Source organism: Aspergillus pseudotamarii (genome assembly GCF_009193445.1).
Source record: "Aspergillus pseudotamarii strain CBS 117625 unplaced genomic scaffold BDV38scaffold_9, whole genome shotgun sequence".
NCBI classification, from domain to species: Eukaryota; Fungi; Ascomycota; class Eurotiomycetes; order Eurotiales; family Aspergillaceae; genus Aspergillus; species Aspergillus pseudotamarii.
In genome coordinates, this window is record NW_022475023.1 from 461,605 (window position 1) to 481,699 (window position 20,095).

A 20,095-nucleotide genomic window follows, 5' to 3' on the forward strand; every position below is an offset into this window, starting at 1 on the left:
AAATCAAAAGGAGAGAAATTGGTTGAATGAAAAGGAGTTGGTGAATGGTGTGATGTGTACGCGTTTCTTTATACTGAGCAATAGAAGGGATTGTTAACGTGACCCGCAGTGACAGGTCTAAAAACTAATGACCCGTGACTTGATTTTACTCAGTACACCCTTGAGCTTGCAATCATCGGTTTATCTCCATGTATGACCGTATGATTACACGATACGTCCATTTTCTTTGTGATCTTGTGGATTTACGGTTTCTGTAAGGCTTACAGAACACGTACAGTGTACTTATACAGAGGCCGTGCACGGAAAGTCCTCGCCAGGTGGGTCATAGCCACGTGACTGATAGGCCAATAACATGGCTAGAATATGTGGAAGTTTGAAATATTATTGATCCAATGGCACGTGACCCAATGACCCACCTGGCTAGGGCTTTCCGTGCACGGCCTCTGTATAAGATGTAGACTTATAAGTTATTACTTGGAGTTGTACGGACTACGGAGTATTCAGTTGATATTTATAGAACATGCTAAGTGTATCAGGGTGTCTCCCATTGGATTGAGAGTTGCTATACAATGTATCGAGTCTCCACCACAACATCATAAAGTGGATATAGTACTCCATAACAGAAACAGACGTCATGGCTCTAGGGTTCGCCTAGTATGGACATACCAAGCGTCATCTCTGATAGACTGATTGGTTTCAGAAACTGTTGTTATATCTTTTCAGGTGCCCAGATGTGATATATGCTTACCTTGTACGAGTACTGTCAATATCATCACGATATCATCAAGAGACGAGCATTCCATGATCAGTCATATGGGATCCTATATGACTATCTAACAACGGCGCACATAGGCAGAGCAGGAACCCGCAGTCCACAAATCTTCTCAGCCCCGCCCCGGATAGCGACATGTCTGCTGCTGCTCTTATATTGAAGTTTTCCACATGCGGAGAGTTATTGTCTGAGATGCACCCTACCATTCACTTAAAGACTGGTGGGGATATGGTTATTATCGTAATACAACTGTAAGCGAAATGCTCTTCATGAGGAAGGAATATTAATTCGTTTTCTTTGCGACCACATGGGAGCACGATAGCTTTTGTTTAAACATATGTGCTAGATGGTTAGTAGTAATTAGTGTAGCACGATGATTCTAATCTCTAAACAGAAATATCAAATAGTGGTCCGACGGCTCACTAGTAGCATGAAATAACAGTTTACAGCCTGCTACCAACGCTCATATGAAGCAAGTAGGACATCCATGTTCTTTAGATACTCTCTTGAGAACATTCGTGGCTACAACTGCTGCGGCCTTGCCTAGTCTCCGACCAAAAACAGCCCCCGAGGTCAACCCACTCCCACCTGAGTAGTTAGAGTAGAGGAGACCTCCAACCATCTCACCGACACAGAAGATCCCGGGTATGGGGCGGCCAGTAGACGCAGCGGCTAACTGTGCGGCTTGAGGGTCCACTTTGAGGCCTCTGAATGTGAAGGTGATACCACAAGTGACCTTGACAGCAAGACAAGAGGCTTTGTCTAGTGGTAACGCCCAGTTCGACTTTGCTAGAGCCAATTGTTTCTGAGAAGATTGGGTAGATAAACCATCCTTGACTGCAGGATTCCACTTGGCTGATGGATTCTCCTGCCGATGAGCATAGACAGCCCCATTATACTCTCGAATGGTGCGGACGAAGGCCTCCCGGTCGTGAAGACCGCATTGTTCACACTTCTCGGCAAGCTCTTCCAAAGACTGTGCCGTAATATGCTCCACACGCTCCTCGCGGTATCCCTCAGACCGGAGCCAGCGGCTGGTCTGGGAGTCCCGTACCTGGAACGCAAGCTGCTCCGGTTGTTGGAGAATCGCCCGGCCGAATTTCGCGTAGGTATAGCTTCGCAGGTCAATACCTTCATCGACGAAGCGCTGACCGTCAACGTAGAGCATTAGGCCGAGGGGGTAACCAGACTTGGTGTACTCATTGGAGGCCGCGCAGTCGTCGATATTGGGGTTGGCATTGACATCCCAGGCCACAGAATGACATCCGGACCAGTCTCCCACGGGTTGTACAGCGAGCTGTCCAATGGCGATTTCGAGACAGTCGCCGGTACTGTAAGGTGTGCCACGAACCAGAGCGAAACCCCAGCCAGGCCCGAGGAATTGGCTTCGCATCTGCGCTTTCGATTCAAGTCCACCAGCGGCCAAGATTACAGCCCCAGCCCTGATAACCTGTTTCTTGTCCCCAGTCTTGGTTGTAACGGTGAAGGACCCGTCTAAATTCGAATGGATCCCAACTAGCCTAGTCGGCCAAATCACCTGAATCCGATTTCTCTCCGCAGCAGTCCGATAGTCATCAATGAGCACTTTTCCACCATCCCCTGTCTTTAGACTCAGTCCACCCTAGAACTTGATCCTCCCGTCGACCTCGTACGCCTGCCGATTGAACGATAGCTGGAACCGAATACCTTGCCGTGCTAGCCACTTGATTGTCGAGTTGGAGTCCCCAATCAAAGTTTTTGCAAGTTCCAGGTCTGAGCGCCCCATGCACACCTTGTTGAGGTCGGCCAGAAAGTTCTCCGAGTAGGGCGTTAGGTGGATCTTCTGCACCTGCTCCGGAGTTACATTTCCGACAATGGGTAGAAGGTCTTATAAGCCACCATGTACCGTGCGGTAGGCTCCAGCTGTGAAGTATGTGTTGCCACCTGCCCATTCTTCGGGGCATTTATCGATTAGCAAGACCCGCTTGGCGCCGGCTTGTGCGGCTGAGATTGAGGACGCGAATCCTGCGTTGCCGCTGCCTACGACGAGACATCCACTTCTTTGGGGATTGTAGACATGTCGCTTTGGAGGACAACGGCCTAATAGCGAGATAGAAAGTATTGTATAGTTGAGAAGACACTTGGAAGTTAAGACAAGAACCTCAGGGAAGCGCCATACGAAGTCAGAAAGCCGAGTCGTATCCGCTTCGAATCGGCTAGAATAAGAAGCTCGGTACTTGAAGTTGACTTATGTTCTTTACTTATGGAGGTTGCAATTTTGGATCTTGCGTTTGTCTATACACTGATACAACGACGTTTTCGTGTCAGCTTCTGAGCCGGAGAGTAAGTCTCCGAGCACACTTCAGACATCGCAAGATTCGATAGGCTGGCTTGTAGAGAGGTCTTGTGCCCACAACTATGAAGCAAGCATCGACGTCAGCGGTCCGCATGGGAAGCTGTTACCTCCTTAAGGAAACGAGCGAAGCACATGGGGTGAAGAATAATTCCTTTGCTACGTTCTTGATGGGTGCCATCGCAGGCACGGTCACTGTCTATACCACCCAGCCCTTCGACTGCATTAAGAGCCGGTCGCAGGCATTGGACTCTACGAGAACCTTCGAGGCCTTCAAAAATAATTTATTGGAGTATAGCATGAAGGAGTTTTGGTGTGGTAGTATTATGCGGCTTGGGAGGCTTCTTCTTGGGGTGGGGATTGTGTTTACTGTCTATGCAAAGACTCGCTTCACTCTACAGGAAGTATTGGTACCCGATAATTAAAGAGATATAGAGAAGGGTATCTCTAGTTATACAATAAACATATGCTTTATAGCTGCCATATCCTCATCCTTGTCACTGTATGTCACCTTGTCCTTTAAGTGTTCCTATGCACCGACAATTGACATAGCCCAGTGCTCATCTTGCATTGATATATCCTTCGCTCTTCCAATCTCTTATCCTTATTGAACCCCCTCTCCGGAGAGAGAATCCCAACAAGAAATATGCCTTGGGTTGAACTTACAGGTGCCATCTCCGGCCATCCCGCGAAGATGCGATCAATAAGTTACGGGCCAACAAAGTGTTCAAGGATTTCGACACACGTGCCTTTGATAGATTTGTGAAATACGGACTTCGAGACCTACCGACTGAGCTGTATCCGTGCTATGAAGATCACGGTACAACACCAGTGACCTTAGCAACCACAAAGGCCCAGGAGCTATATACCTACCTACGGCCAACCTACCAAGATGGAAAGGTCGGTTTTCGGGAGGGAGAATGGCGGGAGGAAATGCGTCCAGAAAGATCGAGAGGAAGGGTATCCATGATACAGACCGGAACCTGTCTTTTGGTTTCACCCGTCTCCCCCAGCTACGACCTAGTGTGCTGTATATCTTTGGAGAGCGATCCAAGATCTCCACACCACCGCTCCGCCGGGAGATGTTGGAAATGACCGGATCCGGTGTTAGAGGCAGTGGAGGGACGCATCGAGAAAGGGTCAAGGAGGTTGTACTCCCCACAGGACATTTAGTTCCCATGGAGAATGCACTGGAGTGTGCTCGTGTAAGTGCTTCTTTGTCCCATTCCGAGGTGTCTAGATGGGAGACCGACCAGCAGTAATTCATTCAAGAATGGAAAGCAAAGCCTCGGGGGGAGAAAATTGTGGTTGACGATAGATGGAAAGGAAAAATTGGTTCCGTGGCTGGGAAACCAAGGATATAAGGAATGAGACCATTTATTCATTCTATTTTTAAGAACATTCACAATTTCCGAAACAGATGTCCAACCAGGGAATATCATCCTATCCATTCGGCAGCCTCAGTAGACAATTATCTTCTAATCGAACAGCGGAACACAAATACAGGAATAACCGCTGCATTTACCTTCCCCAGAAACACCCTTGAAATACTCAATTACAGACTCTAATCTGATTAAGCTAGCGGCAAATTACTTTACAAGGTGTGCCCGCGACCGCAGGGATGATTTTTGGTAATCTGAAAGCACCCTGTTGGCAGACAGTAGCACACGCCGTTGCTGCCCGGCTGGCGGACCGGGGTTTTTAGGTTGCGGTTGCGGTTGCGGTTCAATATCTCCATCCTGCGGGATAGCATTGGCCAATGATACAATGAACATCATGAATAAAAAGACGATAAAATGTCTCATCTTGGTTGTTCAAGACGTGGATGATAGTAGTAGTAGTAGCAGCAGTAGCAGTAGCAGTAGCAGTAGTAGCAGTAGTAGCAGCAGTAGTAGCAGTAGTAGCAGTAGCAGTAGCAGTAGCAGTAGTAGCAGTAGCAGTAGCAGTAGCAGTAGTAGTAGTAGTACTACTACTACTTGGTAGTGGTAAGAGATCGTCCAGCCAAGTCAATTGTAGATGCAAGAAAAATGGATAAAAATTACTTTGGTAAAAATGCTTACCAGACCATTTTTTATAAATACTTGCCAAGCTTACTAGTGCCGAAGATCCCCCTCCGTGCACACTCGTAAGATATTGAAGCTTGTGGTTGACACACCCCATACAATTTCACTAAAATGATACCGTTCAGCGTTCCTACAGTAGCTGGCTCAGAGCTCCAATATATTGAGCAAGCGGTGCGGAAAGGCACCCTCAGTGGGGATGGAGAATACACCGTCTTATGTCAAAATTGGCTGGAAAGGAAATTACTAGCTGCTAAAGTATTCCTGACTCCATCTGGAACTGCTGCCCTAGATTTGGCGGCATTGGTCCTGAACATCCAGCCGGGAGATGAGGTCATTGTTCCCAGCTATACCTATGTTTCTACCGCAAATGCCTTCCTCCTCCGTGGGGCCTCGTTGGTGTTTGTGGATATTGTGCCCGAGACCATGAACATGGACATGGAAAAGCTCCAGGATGCGATCACTGACAAGACCCGTGCAATCGTCCCGGTTCACTATGCTGGTGTCGCTTGCGACATGGATGCGCTTTTGCACATAGCCAAGGAACAGGAGATCTATGTTGTGGAAGACGCGGCGCAGGGTTTGTTCTCAACCTACAAAGGTCGTGCGCTGGGCACAATCGGTCACATCGGGTGTTTCAGCTTCCATGAGAGCAAGAACGTGACAGCAGCCGGGCAAGGTGGCGCGATACTCATTAACGACCCTGGCCTTGTCGAACAAGCGGAAATTATCAAAGATAAAGGCACCAACCGCCAAGGGTTCCTGCGAGGGGAAGTCGCCCACTATACCTGGCAGCAGGCTGCAGCCAGCTATACCCTCAGCGAGATACAGGCAGCCTACCTTTGGGGCCAGCTGGAAGCGTCTGACCGGATACAAAACCAACGTTTGGAGATATGGAATTTCTACTACAGGGAATTATCTAAGCTAGGAAATGATGTACCCATTGCTCTCCCGTCGGTACCATCTTACTGCCAACACAATGCACATATATTCTTTATTAGAGTAGAGGATGGAGAGCAGCGGAAAGATTTCATTACCGCGATGAAAGATGCAGGGATAACAGTTCTCGCCCATTATAGCCCTCTACACTCGACTGTCCCCGGCGCCCAAGGTCGGCACGTCCTTGACCGACAGGACTTTGCAACTCGCGAAAGCGAGAGGCTAGTTCGCCTTCCGATCTTCTATACGATGACCATGGAGCAAGTACGCAAGGTGGTTGAAACAATGAAGTGGTATTTTGTGAGGCGATTGACTCATATATAGAGATGCAGCGAATTGAGTGTGCTCTTTCTATATCTTTTCCCTCCAAACATAACCTCAGGAATGTAGTATTACAGCCGCACTCCACGGTGGCCACCACGGTTCATTTCCTCAATATGCCAATGAATGGTGTGTCTTAGGCCCTCTTCGAGAGACATAATCGGTTTCCACCCCAGCTCTTTCAGCGCTAGAGAATTGTCTGGTCGTCGAATAGTAGGATCATCCACCGGCGATGGAAGGAATGTGATATTGACCTTGGGGTGCTGACTAGTAATGTTCGCTACTAGCTCCGCAACCATTTCCGCTAACTGTAATATGGTATTCTCGTTATCGTTCCCTATGTTCACCGGTCCTTTTGCGTAATTGCTATTCATCAACTTATACAGGCCGTTCGCGCAGTCACTAACATATTGGAATGAACGTGTCGCTGAACCGTCGCCAGTCACCTGGATTGGTTGTCCCGATAACGCGCTCGCAATGAATGACGAAACAACTCTTCCATCCGAGGCAGCCATTCGCGGTCCGTACGTATTAAAAATACGGGCGATCCGAATATCAGTCCCTTGCTGTTCCCGATATCCATACATTAGAGCCTCCCCGACTCGTTTCCCTTCATCATAGCAAGATCGGGGACCAAACGGATTCACGTTCCCCCAGTACGTCTCCGGTTGGGGACAGACCTTGGGATCTCCGTAGACTTCTGCAGAACAGGCAGTTCCAATTAGTAGTTGTTCTTTGCCTTAAGGGGTACATGGTGGTTGCACGTTACGAACCAGATGTGCTTGTGAATAGAATTCGGATCTTGCGCTTTGTTGCGAATTCTAGCAGACTTTTCGTCCCTCGGTAGCAGGTATCTAGTGTGCCAATATGGTCTTTCTGGTACTGAATAGGGCTCGCTGGACAAGCAAGGTGATATATCTGGTCCACAATAGGCAATACTGGTAAAGAGTCTCGCACATCATGGCTGTTCAAAGCGAGTCAGGATCATAACCCTTTTACAACCCAGGTCCCCACTTGCTGTATGGCTCACATACCGGACAAGGGTAAATTTGGTACTAGACACCAAATGTTTTAGGTTGTTGGGAAAGCCCGTTTGGAAGTTGTCCAGGCCAATTACCTCATGGCCTTTCTCTAGCAAAAGGTCTACAAGATGTGACCCTAAGAACCCGGCCGCCTACTAACATCAGTATATTAAGTAATTTCGTATATTCTTTCCGCAAGGCGTACCCCAGCAACCAGAATCTTGAGTTTTTTATCTTCTGATAAATCTTGGCCGGGCATTTTCAGTCAATTTTGGACCCAAAGAACTCTGCTACTGTTTGCCGAAGAGAATGAGAGTGATCTCCGTTCGGATCTCGCGAAGTACTAGGTTATATATGCGAAAGCTTAAGCCCCGCACAGCTGGCCAGAACTTTTAGGACCTAGTATTTGATTGTTTCGCTAGTCGAATAAAATAACTGACTAGTTAAAATTAGTCTGAGCCAGCTGAGAAGGGCGGTCTCTAGCATTTTAGGAAGGACCTTTCAGTATAACAAACCTCGGTTGCAACAACATCATTTCCCCGCAAGACAACCACACCAATATTCCTCCACGTATCTCTCTATAACTGTCCAAAATCCTCAACAAGCTGGCAATGGTCTCCGCGGTCGTTTTCGGGTACCACAACGTAGGCGTGAGGTGTCTATCGGTTCTCCTTGCACAGAAGATCGAGGTAAAGCTGGTGGTTACTCATTCAGATGATGAGGACGAGAATATCTGGTTCGACAGTGTATCGAACCTTGCGAGCCTACATGGAATCCCCGTGGTTACCCCCGACAGTCCAAATACAGAAGATATGATTATGCGTCTACGATCGCTGAACCCCGATTTTATTTTCTCTTTCTACTACCGCCAGATTCTGAGCGTGCCGGTACTGGAGACCGCGCGTCGTGGATGTTACAATATGCATGGCTCCCTGTTGCCTCACTATCGTGGACGAGCCCCTGTCAACTGGGCTCTCGTGCACGGTGAATCCCAGACGGGCGCCACCCTCCACGAAATGGTGAGAACGCCCGACGCAGGCGATATTGTGGGGGATATGGCGGTGCCTATCCTGCCCAATGATACGGCCTCGGACGTTTTTTCCAAGGTCTTAGTCGCGGCAGAGTTGGTTCTCTGCCGAACCCTACCTGAGATAGTGAGTGGGACGGTGGTTGCGAGAAAGATGGATCTCAGATCCGGGTCCTACTTTGGCGGACGCAAACCACAGGACGGATTGATCGATTGGAAAACGATGGGGGCACAACAAATTCACAATCTTGTACGAGCTGTGACACATCCGTATCCTGGGGCGTTCATGGACACGGAGAGAGGACGAATAATCATTTGGCGCACATTGGTGGTAGTGGATAGCCCTAACTCTACCGCTCAGCCTAGTCTGCGGCAGGAAAGAGGTCGCTTGCTCGCAACAGCTTGCGATGGAGGGGTCCTGCGCATTGTCCACGCAGAATTGGAGGGTCGAGTGTTGGACCAGGGGACTTTTATGAGGATTTTCGGCTCTTCATACCCACTTCCTTAAATACTACCCAATAAGGCCACGCCATGTGGCGTAGTCTACACAATGAGGGGAAGGAAGAATGACACGAAGTAAATCCCCAGTCAGCTTGCACAAGAGCCTACTCTAGATATTCATTTCGACCGGAGACAGCCCCATAGGCGCCTCCTCCTCTACGGAACATATCTCGTAGATCTTCAATGAGTGACTCCGGAGCTTCCCAGGCAAAACAATGGCCGCTCCGGTCCTTCTGACGATCGAAGACAATTGGTCCTAGCTTTCTCACCCAGGTACTTGGACTGATTCGCAACTCAAGGGGCAAATGACTATATCCTATCTTGACAGAATCAATCCAATTCCCCTGTACGGGCGCGGGTCACTTTGTTTGGGGCACTGTCTTTCCACGTGTGCGTTGCTTCATAGTAAATCAGTAATAATGCGACCTATCTGGGTTGGGACGCCCTGAAAATTGGTAGCTCGGTGAGCGTCCATCGCAAGCACAGCCTGGGTAGCGATTCTCGAACCAAGTACCACCAACGTCGGCATTCTTGTCAAAGCATTTGATTTCGATGTTGAGGTCGACTATGGACTTTGATGCGGTTGCATGATGAAGAAAGTCGATCCCTGGGCTCCGGCTCCGGCTCCCATGACGATCATCTTAAAGGGTTCATCGTTGCGATACGGCTCTCCCAGTACGTTGCTTCCCACAACATACCCATCGGACGTAGGTTGGTGTCATTCCGGATAGTCGACTGGGCGTTTTTTAGACGCTGGATGTGGCCCTGCACTGTTGCTGCCGACTTGAAGAGGGATATCCCGCTGTATTTCTCACATGGTCGTGATTATTTTGCTTTCAGAGGCTAGAGATCTATGACTTGGTTTAATCTTAGAAGTACGGCCTAAAGGATATATGTCAGTTGAATAATAGTAAATATGCGGCCTTCGTGGCGAATCACTGTTTCATATCCGGATATCTTCAAAGTCACTCGGAGAATCAGTCTCCGAGTCTCTTTGTTAGGGAGTTGAGGCGGTGCTCATGTCGGCACATTACAACTGAACAGGCATCCATAATTTTCGGCTGGGGTGTGCTAGAATTGGACGCCATGGGTCACATAGACTAAAGTGCTATTGAGCAGACGTAAATCAACTCCCAAGAGCAATCTGCTATGACTATATACAGCCATCTAGGGCTTCATTTTTGCTTTCTTTTACCATCCGACATAGCCGGTCGGGCGCATTTCGATTCTATTCATTTCACAAAGAAAAACGCAGAGCAGGAATCAAGGATGCAATACCCAATGTGACTTGAAATTCTATACTACTACTAAACAAGTGAATCACTTGAGCCAAGTCATCTTTAGCTAATTCCTAAATGGTGTATATTTCAATATGAATTATATACAAGTGGAGTAGCCCGGTCCATTAGAATCGTGCTAGCCAAACTTGACAGTTCGAGTTGCTGCCCTGATCGATTAACTATCTTCGGTCATAGAAAGGAGATCTTTCTTGAGAGTCGAGACCCTGTTGTACAGCAATTCGGCATATGCCTAGGTTGTCATAGCTATAGATTCCCCAAATTGGGCACTGACGCAAGATCTGTTTCTGATTCTCAACAGCACAAAATTCTTGGCGCATCATCAATGCCCCGAGGGGTCCCAGTTCCGAGGGGGTCAGGATTTAGTGGCTGGGGGTCAGAGTGGTTCTGACCCCCCCGAGAGATCTACCGCCTTTGTCACATGATAAGATCTCCGAGGGGGTCAGAACTTTATATATTATATAATCGAGCTCTAAGGGGGTCAGAAATTTTTAATAATTCTGACCCCCTTAGAGCTTTAATTTTAGCTATTTTAATTTTTAAACTATATTTAAACAGGAAAGATTTTAAGAGTTAATTAACTTTAGATTATATTTAAATAATATTTAAAGTAAATTTAAACTAAATATAATTTAATATCTTTTATATATTATTAAATAATAAAGACTTAAAAAACTGTAGTAGTCACGTAACAAATCTCTAAGGGGGTCAGAAAATACTCCTGATTTTTTAAGATTAGTAAGAAATAGCTCTGAGGGGGTCAGAAATTACAATATCACGTGAAGCGGCAGTATTTTTTCTGACCCCCTCGGAGATGGTTTCTCCGCCCCACCCTGACCCCCAGCCACTAAATCCTGACTCCCCCGGAGCTGTATGCCCCCATGCCCCGATTAGGGCACCGATTGGACCGGTGATTAGTCAACCCTCTATTATGTCGTGATAGACATGTATTTTAGTTTATCTTAACTAGCCTACCATATCTATATGTCAAAAGAACGGTAATATATCCATTGAAAATACACATCCCACCATTCCAGTCGCCTCACGATACATTTTAATCAAACATGGCACCACAAGTGATTCTGTATGAAGGAATTCCCTACTTCACACCCGCCAACAATGGCGGGGCAGCCAAAGACCCCAAGAATCCCGATACCCCCACTCTATTCCGCCCCCTCAAGATCCGGGGCCTCATATTGAAGAACCGGATCATGGTCGCGCCTATGTGCATGTACTCAGCACAATCCGACCCGTCCTCTCCCTTCGTCGGTGCCCTAACCAACTATCATATTGCTCATCTCGGCCACCTAGCCCTGAAAGGCGCGGGGTTGATTATTATCGAGGCAACCGCTGTCCAGCCCAATGGCCGGATCACCCCTAACGACAGTGGGCTCTGGCAGGAGGGAACTGAGTCGGAGCAATTCCAGGGACTAAAACGCGTTGTAGATTTTGTTCACAGCCAGGGAGCCAAAATCGCTATTCAGCTAGCTCATGCGGGTCGGAAGGCCAGCACTACGGCACCCTGGATTGCAAAGGAGGCAGGAAAGGGCAGTCTACGGGCTGAGGAAAGTGTCGGCGGATGGCCCAGCAATGTTGTAGGCCCATCTGGAGGTGCTGAGCACATATGGGCTCCGGGAGATGGATTCTGGGCCCCACGAGAGCTTCATACCGCCGAGGTAGAGGAGCTCGTGGGGGCATTCGCCAGGAGCGCTAAGCTGTCTGTCCTGGCTGGAGTGGATGCAATCGAGATCTATGGAGCCCATGGCTATTTGATTGGCCAGTTTCTGAGCCCCGTTACCAACAAGCGAACCGATAAATACGGCGGCTCATTTGAAAACCGGACACGGATTCTGCGCGAAATTGCTGCAGCCATTCGGGCCGTGATTCCTGTTGATATGCCTCTATTTCTGCGGATTAGTGCTACAGAATGGCTTGATGGCAAAGTTCCTGAATTTTGGGATCTGCCTTCATCAGTTGCACTTGCTAAATTGCTTCCTGAGTTGGGGATTGACTTTCTTGACGTGAGCTCCGGTGGTAATCACAAGGACCAGGTCATCGATACGCATACCAACTATCAAATTGACCTTGCCAGCAAGATCCGAAAGGAAATTCGACAGGCTGGACAAAGCACATTGGTTGGAGCCGTCGGGTTGATTACGCAGGCAGATGCTGCTAGCCAGATAGTCCAGGGAGCACACATCGACGAAGCGGAAGCAGCTGAAGCGATGCTGACAGGCACACAACCAGAGGCTGACGCTGTGCTGCTAGGACGTCAGTTTCTTCGAGAAGCAGATTGGGTGATCAATGCAGCGAAGAAGTTAGGGGTCCCTTTTACAGCACCTTGGCAGCTTAGCCCCGCAGTTTAAAGTAATATAGCGGAGGGAACAATTCTTTATAACGAAGATTGATAGAAATCTTGGAATATCAGGGACTATGTACTGCCGTTATCCATAGATTAACTTGTTTATGACATATATTCTCAGGTTCAACTTATGATACATTGACTCCCTGAAATCTCCATGCTTGCTAGTTTAGTCTTTTCCCCCTTTGGCCTTGCTACTCTTCACAACCCAGAGCTTACCGAGGTGTATCTTGTCCAAGTAGTTCTGAGCAAGTGTTGTTCTCGAGAGAAGGACAAGAATGAAACACAAACACGCCATAGCAAGGATACTCTAAGGCTCACTCACACAATAAGCAACCAGACAAGTGTGTGTTAGAGAAATATGCTACCAAGTAAGAGGCATGAATGACCCCTCCCCATAAGATAGCGATCCCCCCTTAGTTAAGCCTTCGGACAATTAAACGACAGTCCGAGAGATGCGGCCAGCCTGTCACCCCGCTCGAGAAAATTGCTCAGCCCATTATACGGGGAGACGTATTTTTCTTAAGAGATACTGTGTAGGAGATGATGAAAGATCCCTCGTTAGTCGAGACCCGAGGCTTCATAGGAGGGGAATGAGTGACCGCTGCCTCCGGCCAAACTTTTTCAGTATTCGGCAAGTGAATCACAAGAATGAGTTCCAACATCGGTCTAACAGATTGATTAAAGATCCCGAAGATGACTACGAAATTATCCGAGTTACCGATATGGGCTGCGCCGACACCGTGCTTGCCATCGAATATGCCCAAGAGGCATTCAAGACATACAGCCGAATGCCCCCACCGGGAGCGCCGATGGTTGATACGCCGCTGGGGCGATTTCATAAAAGCCAACAAAGATGATCTGGCGGCGCTCTGCACACTGGAGCTAGGCAAGCCATTCACAGAGTTCGCCGGGAAGTGTGCAATACGCTATTAATTTCATCGATTGGTACGAAACCGCAATCGAGAAAGCTCTGGGGGCAACGATACCCTGCTGCGCGAGGCAACAACCGTATCTTGATTATCCGACAGCCTCAGGGGATCGTGGCGGCCATAACTCTTTAGGACTCTCCACTAGCGATGGTAACGAGAAAGGTGGTAATGCTTCGTTCTTGGTCTTCGCCGACGCTAACCTGGAACAAGCTGCGAAAGGTCAGTCTTTATCCCAGTTGTAAAATAGATAAGATCCTGATTTTCTTCCTCTCCCTTAGGCTTGGTGGCTTCCAAGTTTCGCTCATCTGGGCAGACTTGCGTTTGTGCGAACCTGATTCTGGTTCAAGCGTCCATCATTGAGCACTTTTGCCAATGTTCTACGAAAATGCATTGACGAGACATTCGTGTATGGGTCGGTTTGGGATCCAAAGTCAATTTCGGTTCCTTGTAGAGCGTTAAAGGTATTGACAGGGTCAAACAGCATCTTGAGGATGCTATAACGAAAGGGGCCAGGATTCACTCAAGCAGTGCTGTATCAAACACTGACGGGCTTAATTTCCTCCCCCCCGACGATTATCACCCAGTGCGAACAAGGAATGCGATTCATGGATGAAGAGGCGTTCGGATCAATTGCATTCCTGGTCCCCTTCGAAACCGAGGAACAAGCTATCCAAATGGCTCACGAATCAGACGTTGGGCTGGCGGCATATTTCTACACAGAGGTCATTTCCCGCATGTTTCGAGTGAGCGAGGCACTGAAGGTGGGCATGGTGGGTGCTCGCACTGAGCTCGTAAGCACGGCAGAGCAACTGTTCGGAGGGGTCCACGAGAGCGGACTGGGCCGGGAAGGTGGAATCGCAGCTCTTGAGGAATGTTTGGATATCAAGAGTGTCACAATCGGTATCTGAGGGCGATATAACCGGCATGGAATAGTATTGATTCCCATTCACAGTGGCATTCTATATCGCGCTCTGGTCATCTAGTTCAAAGTAATAGTTATGTAGTCTGCTTCGGCACAAGCGATATTACTAGAATAGCACTCATGGCCTTCTGTAACTCGAACCGGCTCCAAATCGCTTTATAATACAAACAGTTCAGAATAAGCCGGGTATCATCCTCCACCGCACCATCCGCTTATACTCCTCCCACTGTGACCCACACTTAGCTGAGCACCGCTTCTCATCGCGATGGCACCTATGGACCAGCAGTACGGTCATATAAATGAAATACATATATGGTAGAACATGCGACCATCCACAGCACACGCATGTGCAGAAAGAGAAAACAATGTCACCAACGTAGTTGGGATGGCGCACGATTCCCCAACAACCTACCTCCCAGTTAGTCGTGCTTTGAACAAGTCAAGTAAAGCATGTCATAGAGGGGAACTCTACATACCAGAGCACAGCAAAAATGTCTCATGGACTTTCCCTTTCGCTGTAGTATACTGAGCCCTGATGGTGCGAGGCTTGCTGCCGGCAATCTGACAGTTGCCCTTCGTTTGTCGGAAATGATGTTTCTGGTGGTTGGCGAGACGGAATAGCACATAGCTCAAGAAACCTGTTATAAGGATTGCACCGAATGCTAATGAAGAGAGGTCAACTGGATGTAATGCCAAGTACTGGGCTTGCACAGTATAGACCATGGGTAACCAAACGGCAGTGCCCCAGGCTAGGGTGAAACCGAAGTGATCATGGGCAATATCTATGGTTGCAAGGTACCTGAATGGGGACGTTAGAACTCGGTATGCTCAGTGCGTGGAATAAGAAGAACTTGCCAGTCCTCGTTAATAAAAAAGTCAATGACGTATATGGCATGGAGAATGATCACAATTAGGATTGAGTTAGAGATTGTGCCGTAGCGGAGGTATTGTTGGGCCATGAAAGACAGGTCGCTGTTTAGGTGAGTCCACATTTCCTACATTATAACAATCGCAAGGGGAGCATTCCTACATCACCACCCATGAGTTCATTCCTAGACGGCCAACTTGGAACATCTTCAGATCCCAGTGCCGACCCAGTCGGGGATTCAGTTCAATTCCAACCATAAAATCATGAAAGATGGAACCTGAATTCGTTAGCCAAGAATTCCCATGAAGTCCCATTCTCGATACATCATATAGAAGACTATAATAAAGCCTATACATCGCGATGGGGGTAGTATGTACGAACCGCTAAACCTCCGGTCATTCTCAAAGGTCGGCCATATGTGACCCTTCGCCACAGCCAGAGCTGGCACCGCCAGCCCATAGACGTTCGCTGCGGCTAACACCGCTGCCCAATTTTGAGCTAAGCTTGCAACTATCTCAGCACCTTCTATACAAGCGGCCAGGAAGACTGCACCAACTGTGATACCCCAGGACAGCAGTCCGTTCATCCGGTAGGGCAGTGTATTGCCCCCCGGTGTTGGTGGCCCATAGACGGTTTTCCCTGGGAGAAGGGAGTACAACAGAGCCTGAAAAAGTACCCAGCTTGCATACGCCATCACATGGCCATGGGATATTTGAGGAAGATAGCGTCGAAAGAGGGTTGTCGGGGATGAGTGTACTAGTAGCTCAAACAAGCCCTGCCGTAAAGAGCCATCGAAATGCTCGAGGCAGATGCAAAGAAAGAGCACGAAAAGAGAGGTAACAATTACAAATAACAAACTGAGGAGGCCAGAAAAAGCAGAAACATGACTGCGACGACCCCAAAAACTGTTTCCTGTTTTCTGCTGTTTTCCGTCGGCTTGTAAGTAGAGATGTGGTTTGTGGTTGACCCTCGTAGCGAATAATGCTCGTTTTTGGAGCATCTTTACCAAACAAAAGGAAAGGCTTGTTTTGTAGTCGAGTGTGAGCCACGTGGGAACGGTGTTGAAAGGGAAATTAGAATTGATCAGCTAAAATAACAAAACACGTCAAGGTGCGCTAAGCAAACCGATAACAGGTGAGGAAGAAATGGGTATATATCTCAAGAGAACAGGTGGTGTGTTGGCAAGATGTACGAGAGCTGGCCGCATTGACAATCTATCAATCTGATCTGTATACATATAGTACGTAGATCAGTCATGCTACCGATCTTACTTGTCAATCCTCCCACCTTTAGATAGCAGTATCCAATAACGTATCGATTAAATAGATGTAAGGGACCTGCATACATGTGGTGATTAGTGGTTGGTCAATGATCCCTAATTTCACGAGGGAACAATTTACCGATGCGAGGTCTCTTTAGCTAGCCACCTCTCTGCGTTACTAAGATGCACCATACATACCTCTGCACAATATATGTAGTTCCGATGTGTATATAATAATATTCTTTTCGATCTCTAGATTACAAAACTCCGCCTGCAAGTGATAGCTGGCATGAACTATGCAAGCTCCTTATTAAAGTAGTAACAATCGAACCCTAATTTCAGGCATCTCTCTTATCGTATAGCTAAAAGTCCTCTCGCATGCACTTACAACGTTGAACTTCCACCGCCTAAACTCATTTAGTGACCTATTAACAGACGGGGGATCCAAAGCGAAGTAACGAAGCAGGGGGTTCGAATGTATTTATCCATATAAATACTTACCTAGGAAAGGGGCATACGTGCTCCTTCATGAGCGTTCAAGCGGCGGTGTGTCCTTTCACGTCTGTGCTGAGAGCACATCATACACATGGTCCAATAGCTGTACTCCGGAAAATATTTCCAAATTAATTATAAGGCGGATTCTTAGGGAGTGTGGGGTTTATCAGGTAGCCTAGAACGTCCACCAAAGCTACTCAGTAAAGCAAGATTTCAATGGGCGGACAGCCTTTGCAACCGCTGTTTTGCTATGTCCCCTACTTTCTGTTATGGTTTTTCCATTGTGTCTTGGCTCCCGTTCTCTAGTGATTTTCTCACATGATTAACCATGCTGAGCAGCGCGGCGACACGGGCACTGGTGTCCCAAGGTTATTCGAGCAACCTGAAAACAAGGTATGTATATACATATTTGGAGATATGCACACATACGCATAATATAGGTGGTGCACCGTGGAGATATTATATGCTGCAGAGGATCCTGGTTCTGCGTCCCCAAGTTAAACCCCTGGCAGTAACATGCTCACCGGACCTTCCAGGTTGGCCTGAAAATTCACCCACTAGTATTCCTCATCCACCCCGGACGTCATGCCTCCTCCTGTCAACACTATGTTCCCCATCGTATGGCTCATTGGTGAGGACCCACACACACTCGTGCGTCGTGGAGAGTGCGTCTAGCCGATAGTGATTCCGGTTTTCTTTGCTGTCTGACAAGACAGACGCCATAATCATAAGGTGTTGCACAAATTGTATCCGTTTTCCAGCCAAGCTGAACGTATATGTTACCCCTTGTGAATTGGGATCATTTTTCAACTCCCTCCGCTTCTAATACATCCACATCCAACTCCTCCATTACTCCAAGCACGACCCCAAGACTCTCCATGAACCCGTTTACAGCCACCCGCAGCATCCGGTTGGTGGTTGCACGGTACGTAGTTTCGAGTACGGTCTTTGCCTCTTCGGTATCCGCTTGAATTTCCTTTGGAGTGGTTACCGTCATGTCACGTCGGACGAAGGGAGAGAGTTCGGTGTCGACTTCAATGGCGCGAAGAGCGGATGTTGCAAGGCGGTTCGAGGGGAGGGGGAGAGAGATTGTCCTGTTGTGTGTGATATATTAGACCTTCTGTGCCTAAACTGGAGTGGGGGAGGGGTATTGTGAGTGAACTTACAAGGTGTAGGGAAATTCGGTGTTCGCTGATTCAGTGGAGGCCATGATGTCGGATCGTCTCTAGTTAGATTCGATGTAGGAAATGAAAAGAACAAAAAGACCAACGGAGTCAAATGCAGAGTATAAAATAGCAGACTACCGATAGCGTGCATCGAAGCAAAGAAATGGATGTAAATTCAATGGAAGCAAAAAGTGGGGTGTTGGGACATTGGATGAGTCAGCGCTTTCCATCTCGACGCGGTCAAATATTCATTTAAATTCAAATCAACATATTCCTCGGCAGGCTTATACGTAGTCTTTCTGATTAAAGATACTAGTCTAAGAGTGATACTTATGCCTACGAGTTTCGTAATCCAGCTTTTATTCAACACTGTCAATAGCTTAGTATGGTATGGAGCATGTTGCTTAACAGCTTTAGCTAGGGTTAACATAAACGAAGATATATATTTAGTGTCGAGGGCGCCATACAGTAGCGTCTACATCGCTGGTATGTTAATTGAAGCTGAATAGCATCGAGTGACCTCATCAAGAGTTTTATTATATCAATGCCGAGAGTATTAAAAATCAGGGTGGCTAAATCGCGGGTGCGAATATTAAATCGGCATCGAGCTCGATATGTTCGCTAGCCATAACTGAAAGCCGAATGAGGATTCTTCCGTTCTTCAAAAGGCATCATACGTGATGAGGGATGTGCTGTCTTCATGAAGGTATCTGATTCAAGATATGGTATTATGAATTATGGACTAAGGCCTCCACTATACTGTATGTACAAAATCTCCTCTCACTCCCTGTTGTCCATGCCGCCGTTCAGTCAGGTTTACAACATCGCTGTACTCTCATATTGCCGTTTCCCGTGGGTTTCCCCGACAGGAGCTTCACTTCAACCGGTTTGCAGATAGGTTCCATGACAGTCGTGAGAGAAAGCATAAATTCCTGAGTCTGTTCCTTTACAGAGCACCAAGGATGTTGCCGACCAGAGGGAGGTTGCCTAGGACGTGATTAGTAGAGCTTCAAGAGCTGCTTAAGATTGGACTTACCGGCCTGGATGGATTCAAGGATGTGCTCGACAGCAGCATCGGTGAGGGTTCCTAAAAGTTACTCAGCTAACGCGATTTCGTAACCTGAACAAGGCCAGTAACTTACCATCCTTAATCTGGCCGACCAGGCTCGTCGCAACACCGCCGAGCTGTCCAACCTGACGCTTAACACCAACGGCTATCATCCATATTAGTTATTGTAAATTCAAGGATTGAAAGCAATGCGTACCGCTGGTGATGCCGGGAAGGGTGCTGTCAACAGTACCCTTAACGGTGCCGACAGCTGAGTTGACAGTGCCAACCACAGGCTGGACGGCACCGCTAGCGGTGGAAGCCACAGGCGAAACAACATTGTCAACGGTGTCGACCTCATTGCTAACAACGCTGCGCTGGGAGACGGTACCAGTGAGCTTGCTCAGGTCGCTCTGGATCTGCTTCAGAGCTGATGACGCTAGTTAGCTTCTGTGCGAGCAAAAACATGACCAGAAGTTTCACAACACACCATCCTGAACCTCAACAAGGCCAGAACCGTTCGTATCACAGAGGGCGCCACCAAGGACACCGTCGATGTTTCCAAGGACACCATTAAGTTGGTTTAAGGTGGGCTGAAGAGAAGCAGTAGGAATGGCAGCAGCGGAGGCAGCGCTGACAGCAGCAAGGGAGGCAACAAGTCCGGTGAACTTCATTTTGTCGAGTTAGAATTGGTAATTTTATGAAAGAGAAAGAATGAACTGTGTCTTTGATGTGGTGAAGGAGTGGACGCTGAAGAGCAGGCTTGGTA

At 47.8% G+C, this 20,095-nt stretch overlaps 10 protein-coding genes across 10 annotated transcripts; 5 read left to right on the forward strand and 5 right to left on the reverse strand.

The window, feature by feature from the left end:
- Nucleotides 1-1,235: 1,235 nt before the first annotated feature.
- Nucleotides 1,236-3,789, reverse strand: BDV38DRAFT_268778 (uncharacterized protein; the record flags this gene model as incomplete). The annotated part of the gene is made up of 4 exons (XM_032056839.1): nt 1,236-2,382; nt 2,425-2,600; nt 2,658-2,851; nt 3,771-3,789. The coding sequence occupies 4 exons, from the start codon at nt 3,787-3,789 to the stop codon at nt 1,236-1,238; spliced, it is 1,536 nt and encodes a 511-aa protein (XP_031917149.1).
- A 235-nt stretch (nt 3,790-4,024) lies between these two features.
- On the forward strand, nt 4,025-4,366 carry BDV38DRAFT_279536 (uncharacterized protein; the record flags this gene model as incomplete). The annotated part of the gene is made up of 1 exon (XM_032059048.1): nt 4,025-4,366. The coding sequence occupies one exon, from the start codon at nt 4,025-4,027 to the stop codon at nt 4,364-4,366; it is 342 nt and encodes a 113-aa protein (XP_031917150.1).
- A 902-nt stretch (nt 4,367-5,268) lies between these two features.
- On the forward strand, nt 5,269-6,450 carry BDV38DRAFT_297247 (dTDP-4-amino-4,6-dideoxygalactose transaminase). Its single transcript, XM_032063090.1, has one exon. The coding sequence runs from the start codon at nt 5,279-5,281 to the stop codon at nt 6,425-6,427; it is 1,149 nt and encodes a 382-aa protein (XP_031917151.1). The 5' UTR covers nt 5,269-5,278; the 3' UTR covers nt 6,428-6,450.
- Nucleotides 6,451-6,495: 45 nt separating this feature from the next.
- On the reverse strand, nt 6,496-7,710 carry BDV38DRAFT_297252 (UDP-glucuronic acid decarboxylase family protein; the record flags this gene model as incomplete). Its single annotated transcript, XM_032063091.1, has 4 exons — nt 7,652-7,710; nt 7,459-7,598; nt 7,198-7,388; nt 6,496-7,124 (listed from the first exon to the last, which is right to left on the reverse strand). Exons 1-4 carry the CDS (start codon nt 7,703-7,705, stop codon nt 6,496-6,498), a joined length of 1,014 nt encoding a protein of 337 aa, XP_031917152.1. The 5' UTR covers nt 7,706-7,710.
- Nucleotides 7,711-8,057: 347 nt separating this feature from the next.
- Nucleotides 8,058-8,981, forward strand: BDV38DRAFT_279539 (formyl transferase; the record flags this gene model as incomplete). Its single annotated transcript, XM_032059049.1, has 1 exon — nt 8,058-8,981. The coding sequence occupies one exon, from the start codon at nt 8,058-8,060 to the stop codon at nt 8,979-8,981; it is 924 nt and encodes a 307-aa protein (XP_031917153.1).
- A 2,257-nt stretch (nt 8,982-11,238) lies between these two features.
- BDV38DRAFT_238655 (NADH:flavin oxidoreductase/NADH oxidase) lies at nt 11,239-12,699 on the forward strand. Its single transcript, XM_032053690.1, has one exon. It carries the CDS (start codon nt 11,337-11,339, stop codon nt 12,636-12,638), a length of 1,302 nt encoding a protein of 433 aa, XP_031917154.1. The 5' UTR covers nt 11,239-11,336; the 3' UTR covers nt 12,639-12,699.
- A 528-nt stretch (nt 12,700-13,227) lies between these two features.
- On the forward strand, nt 13,228-14,474 carry BDV38DRAFT_279541 (Aldehyde/histidinol dehydrogenase; the record flags this gene model as incomplete). Its single annotated transcript, XM_032059050.1, has 3 exons — nt 13,228-13,449; nt 13,524-13,785; nt 14,095-14,474. 3 exons carry the CDS (start codon nt 13,228-13,230, stop codon nt 14,472-14,474), a joined length of 864 nt encoding a protein of 287 aa, XP_031917155.1.
- A 186-nt stretch (nt 14,475-14,660) lies between these two features.
- BDV38DRAFT_268783 (ergosterol biosynthesis ERG4/ERG24 family-domain-containing protein) lies at nt 14,661-16,356 on the reverse strand (the record flags this gene model as incomplete). Its single annotated transcript, XM_032056840.1, has 6 exons — nt 14,661-14,896; nt 14,965-15,270; nt 15,308-15,338; nt 15,373-15,460; nt 15,519-15,633; nt 15,738-16,356. The coding sequence occupies 6 exons, from the start codon at nt 16,354-16,356 to the stop codon at nt 14,661-14,663; spliced, it is 1,395 nt and encodes a 464-aa protein (XP_031917156.1).
- A 1,555-nt stretch (nt 16,357-17,911) lies between these two features.
- On the reverse strand, nt 17,912-18,322 carry BDV38DRAFT_279543 (CTAG/PCC1 family protein; the record flags this gene model as incomplete). The annotated part of the gene is made up of 2 exons (XM_032059051.1): nt 17,912-18,206; nt 18,279-18,322. The coding sequence occupies 2 exons, from the start codon at nt 18,320-18,322 to the stop codon at nt 17,912-17,914; spliced, it is 339 nt and encodes a 112-aa protein (XP_031917157.1).
- A 902-nt stretch (nt 18,323-19,224) lies between these two features.
- On the reverse strand, nt 19,225-20,000 carry BDV38DRAFT_279544 (uncharacterized protein; the record flags this gene model as incomplete). Its single annotated transcript, XM_032059052.1, has 5 exons — nt 19,225-19,265; nt 19,315-19,365; nt 19,421-19,492; nt 19,544-19,756; nt 19,817-20,000. 5 exons carry the CDS (start codon nt 19,998-20,000, stop codon nt 19,225-19,227), a joined length of 561 nt encoding a protein of 186 aa, XP_031917158.1.
- Nucleotides 20,001-20,095: the final 95 nt, after the last annotated feature.

What these genes read in the sequence shown, in the direction of transcription:
- BDV38DRAFT_297247 (XM_032063090.1), top strand. Translation starts at nt 5,279, where the DNA reads ATGATACCGTTCAGCGTTCCTACAGTAGCTGGCTCAGAGCTCCAATAT.
- BDV38DRAFT_238655 (XM_032053690.1), top strand. Translation starts at nt 11,337, where the DNA reads ATGGCACCACAAGTGATTCTGTATGAAGGAATTCCCTACTTCACACCC.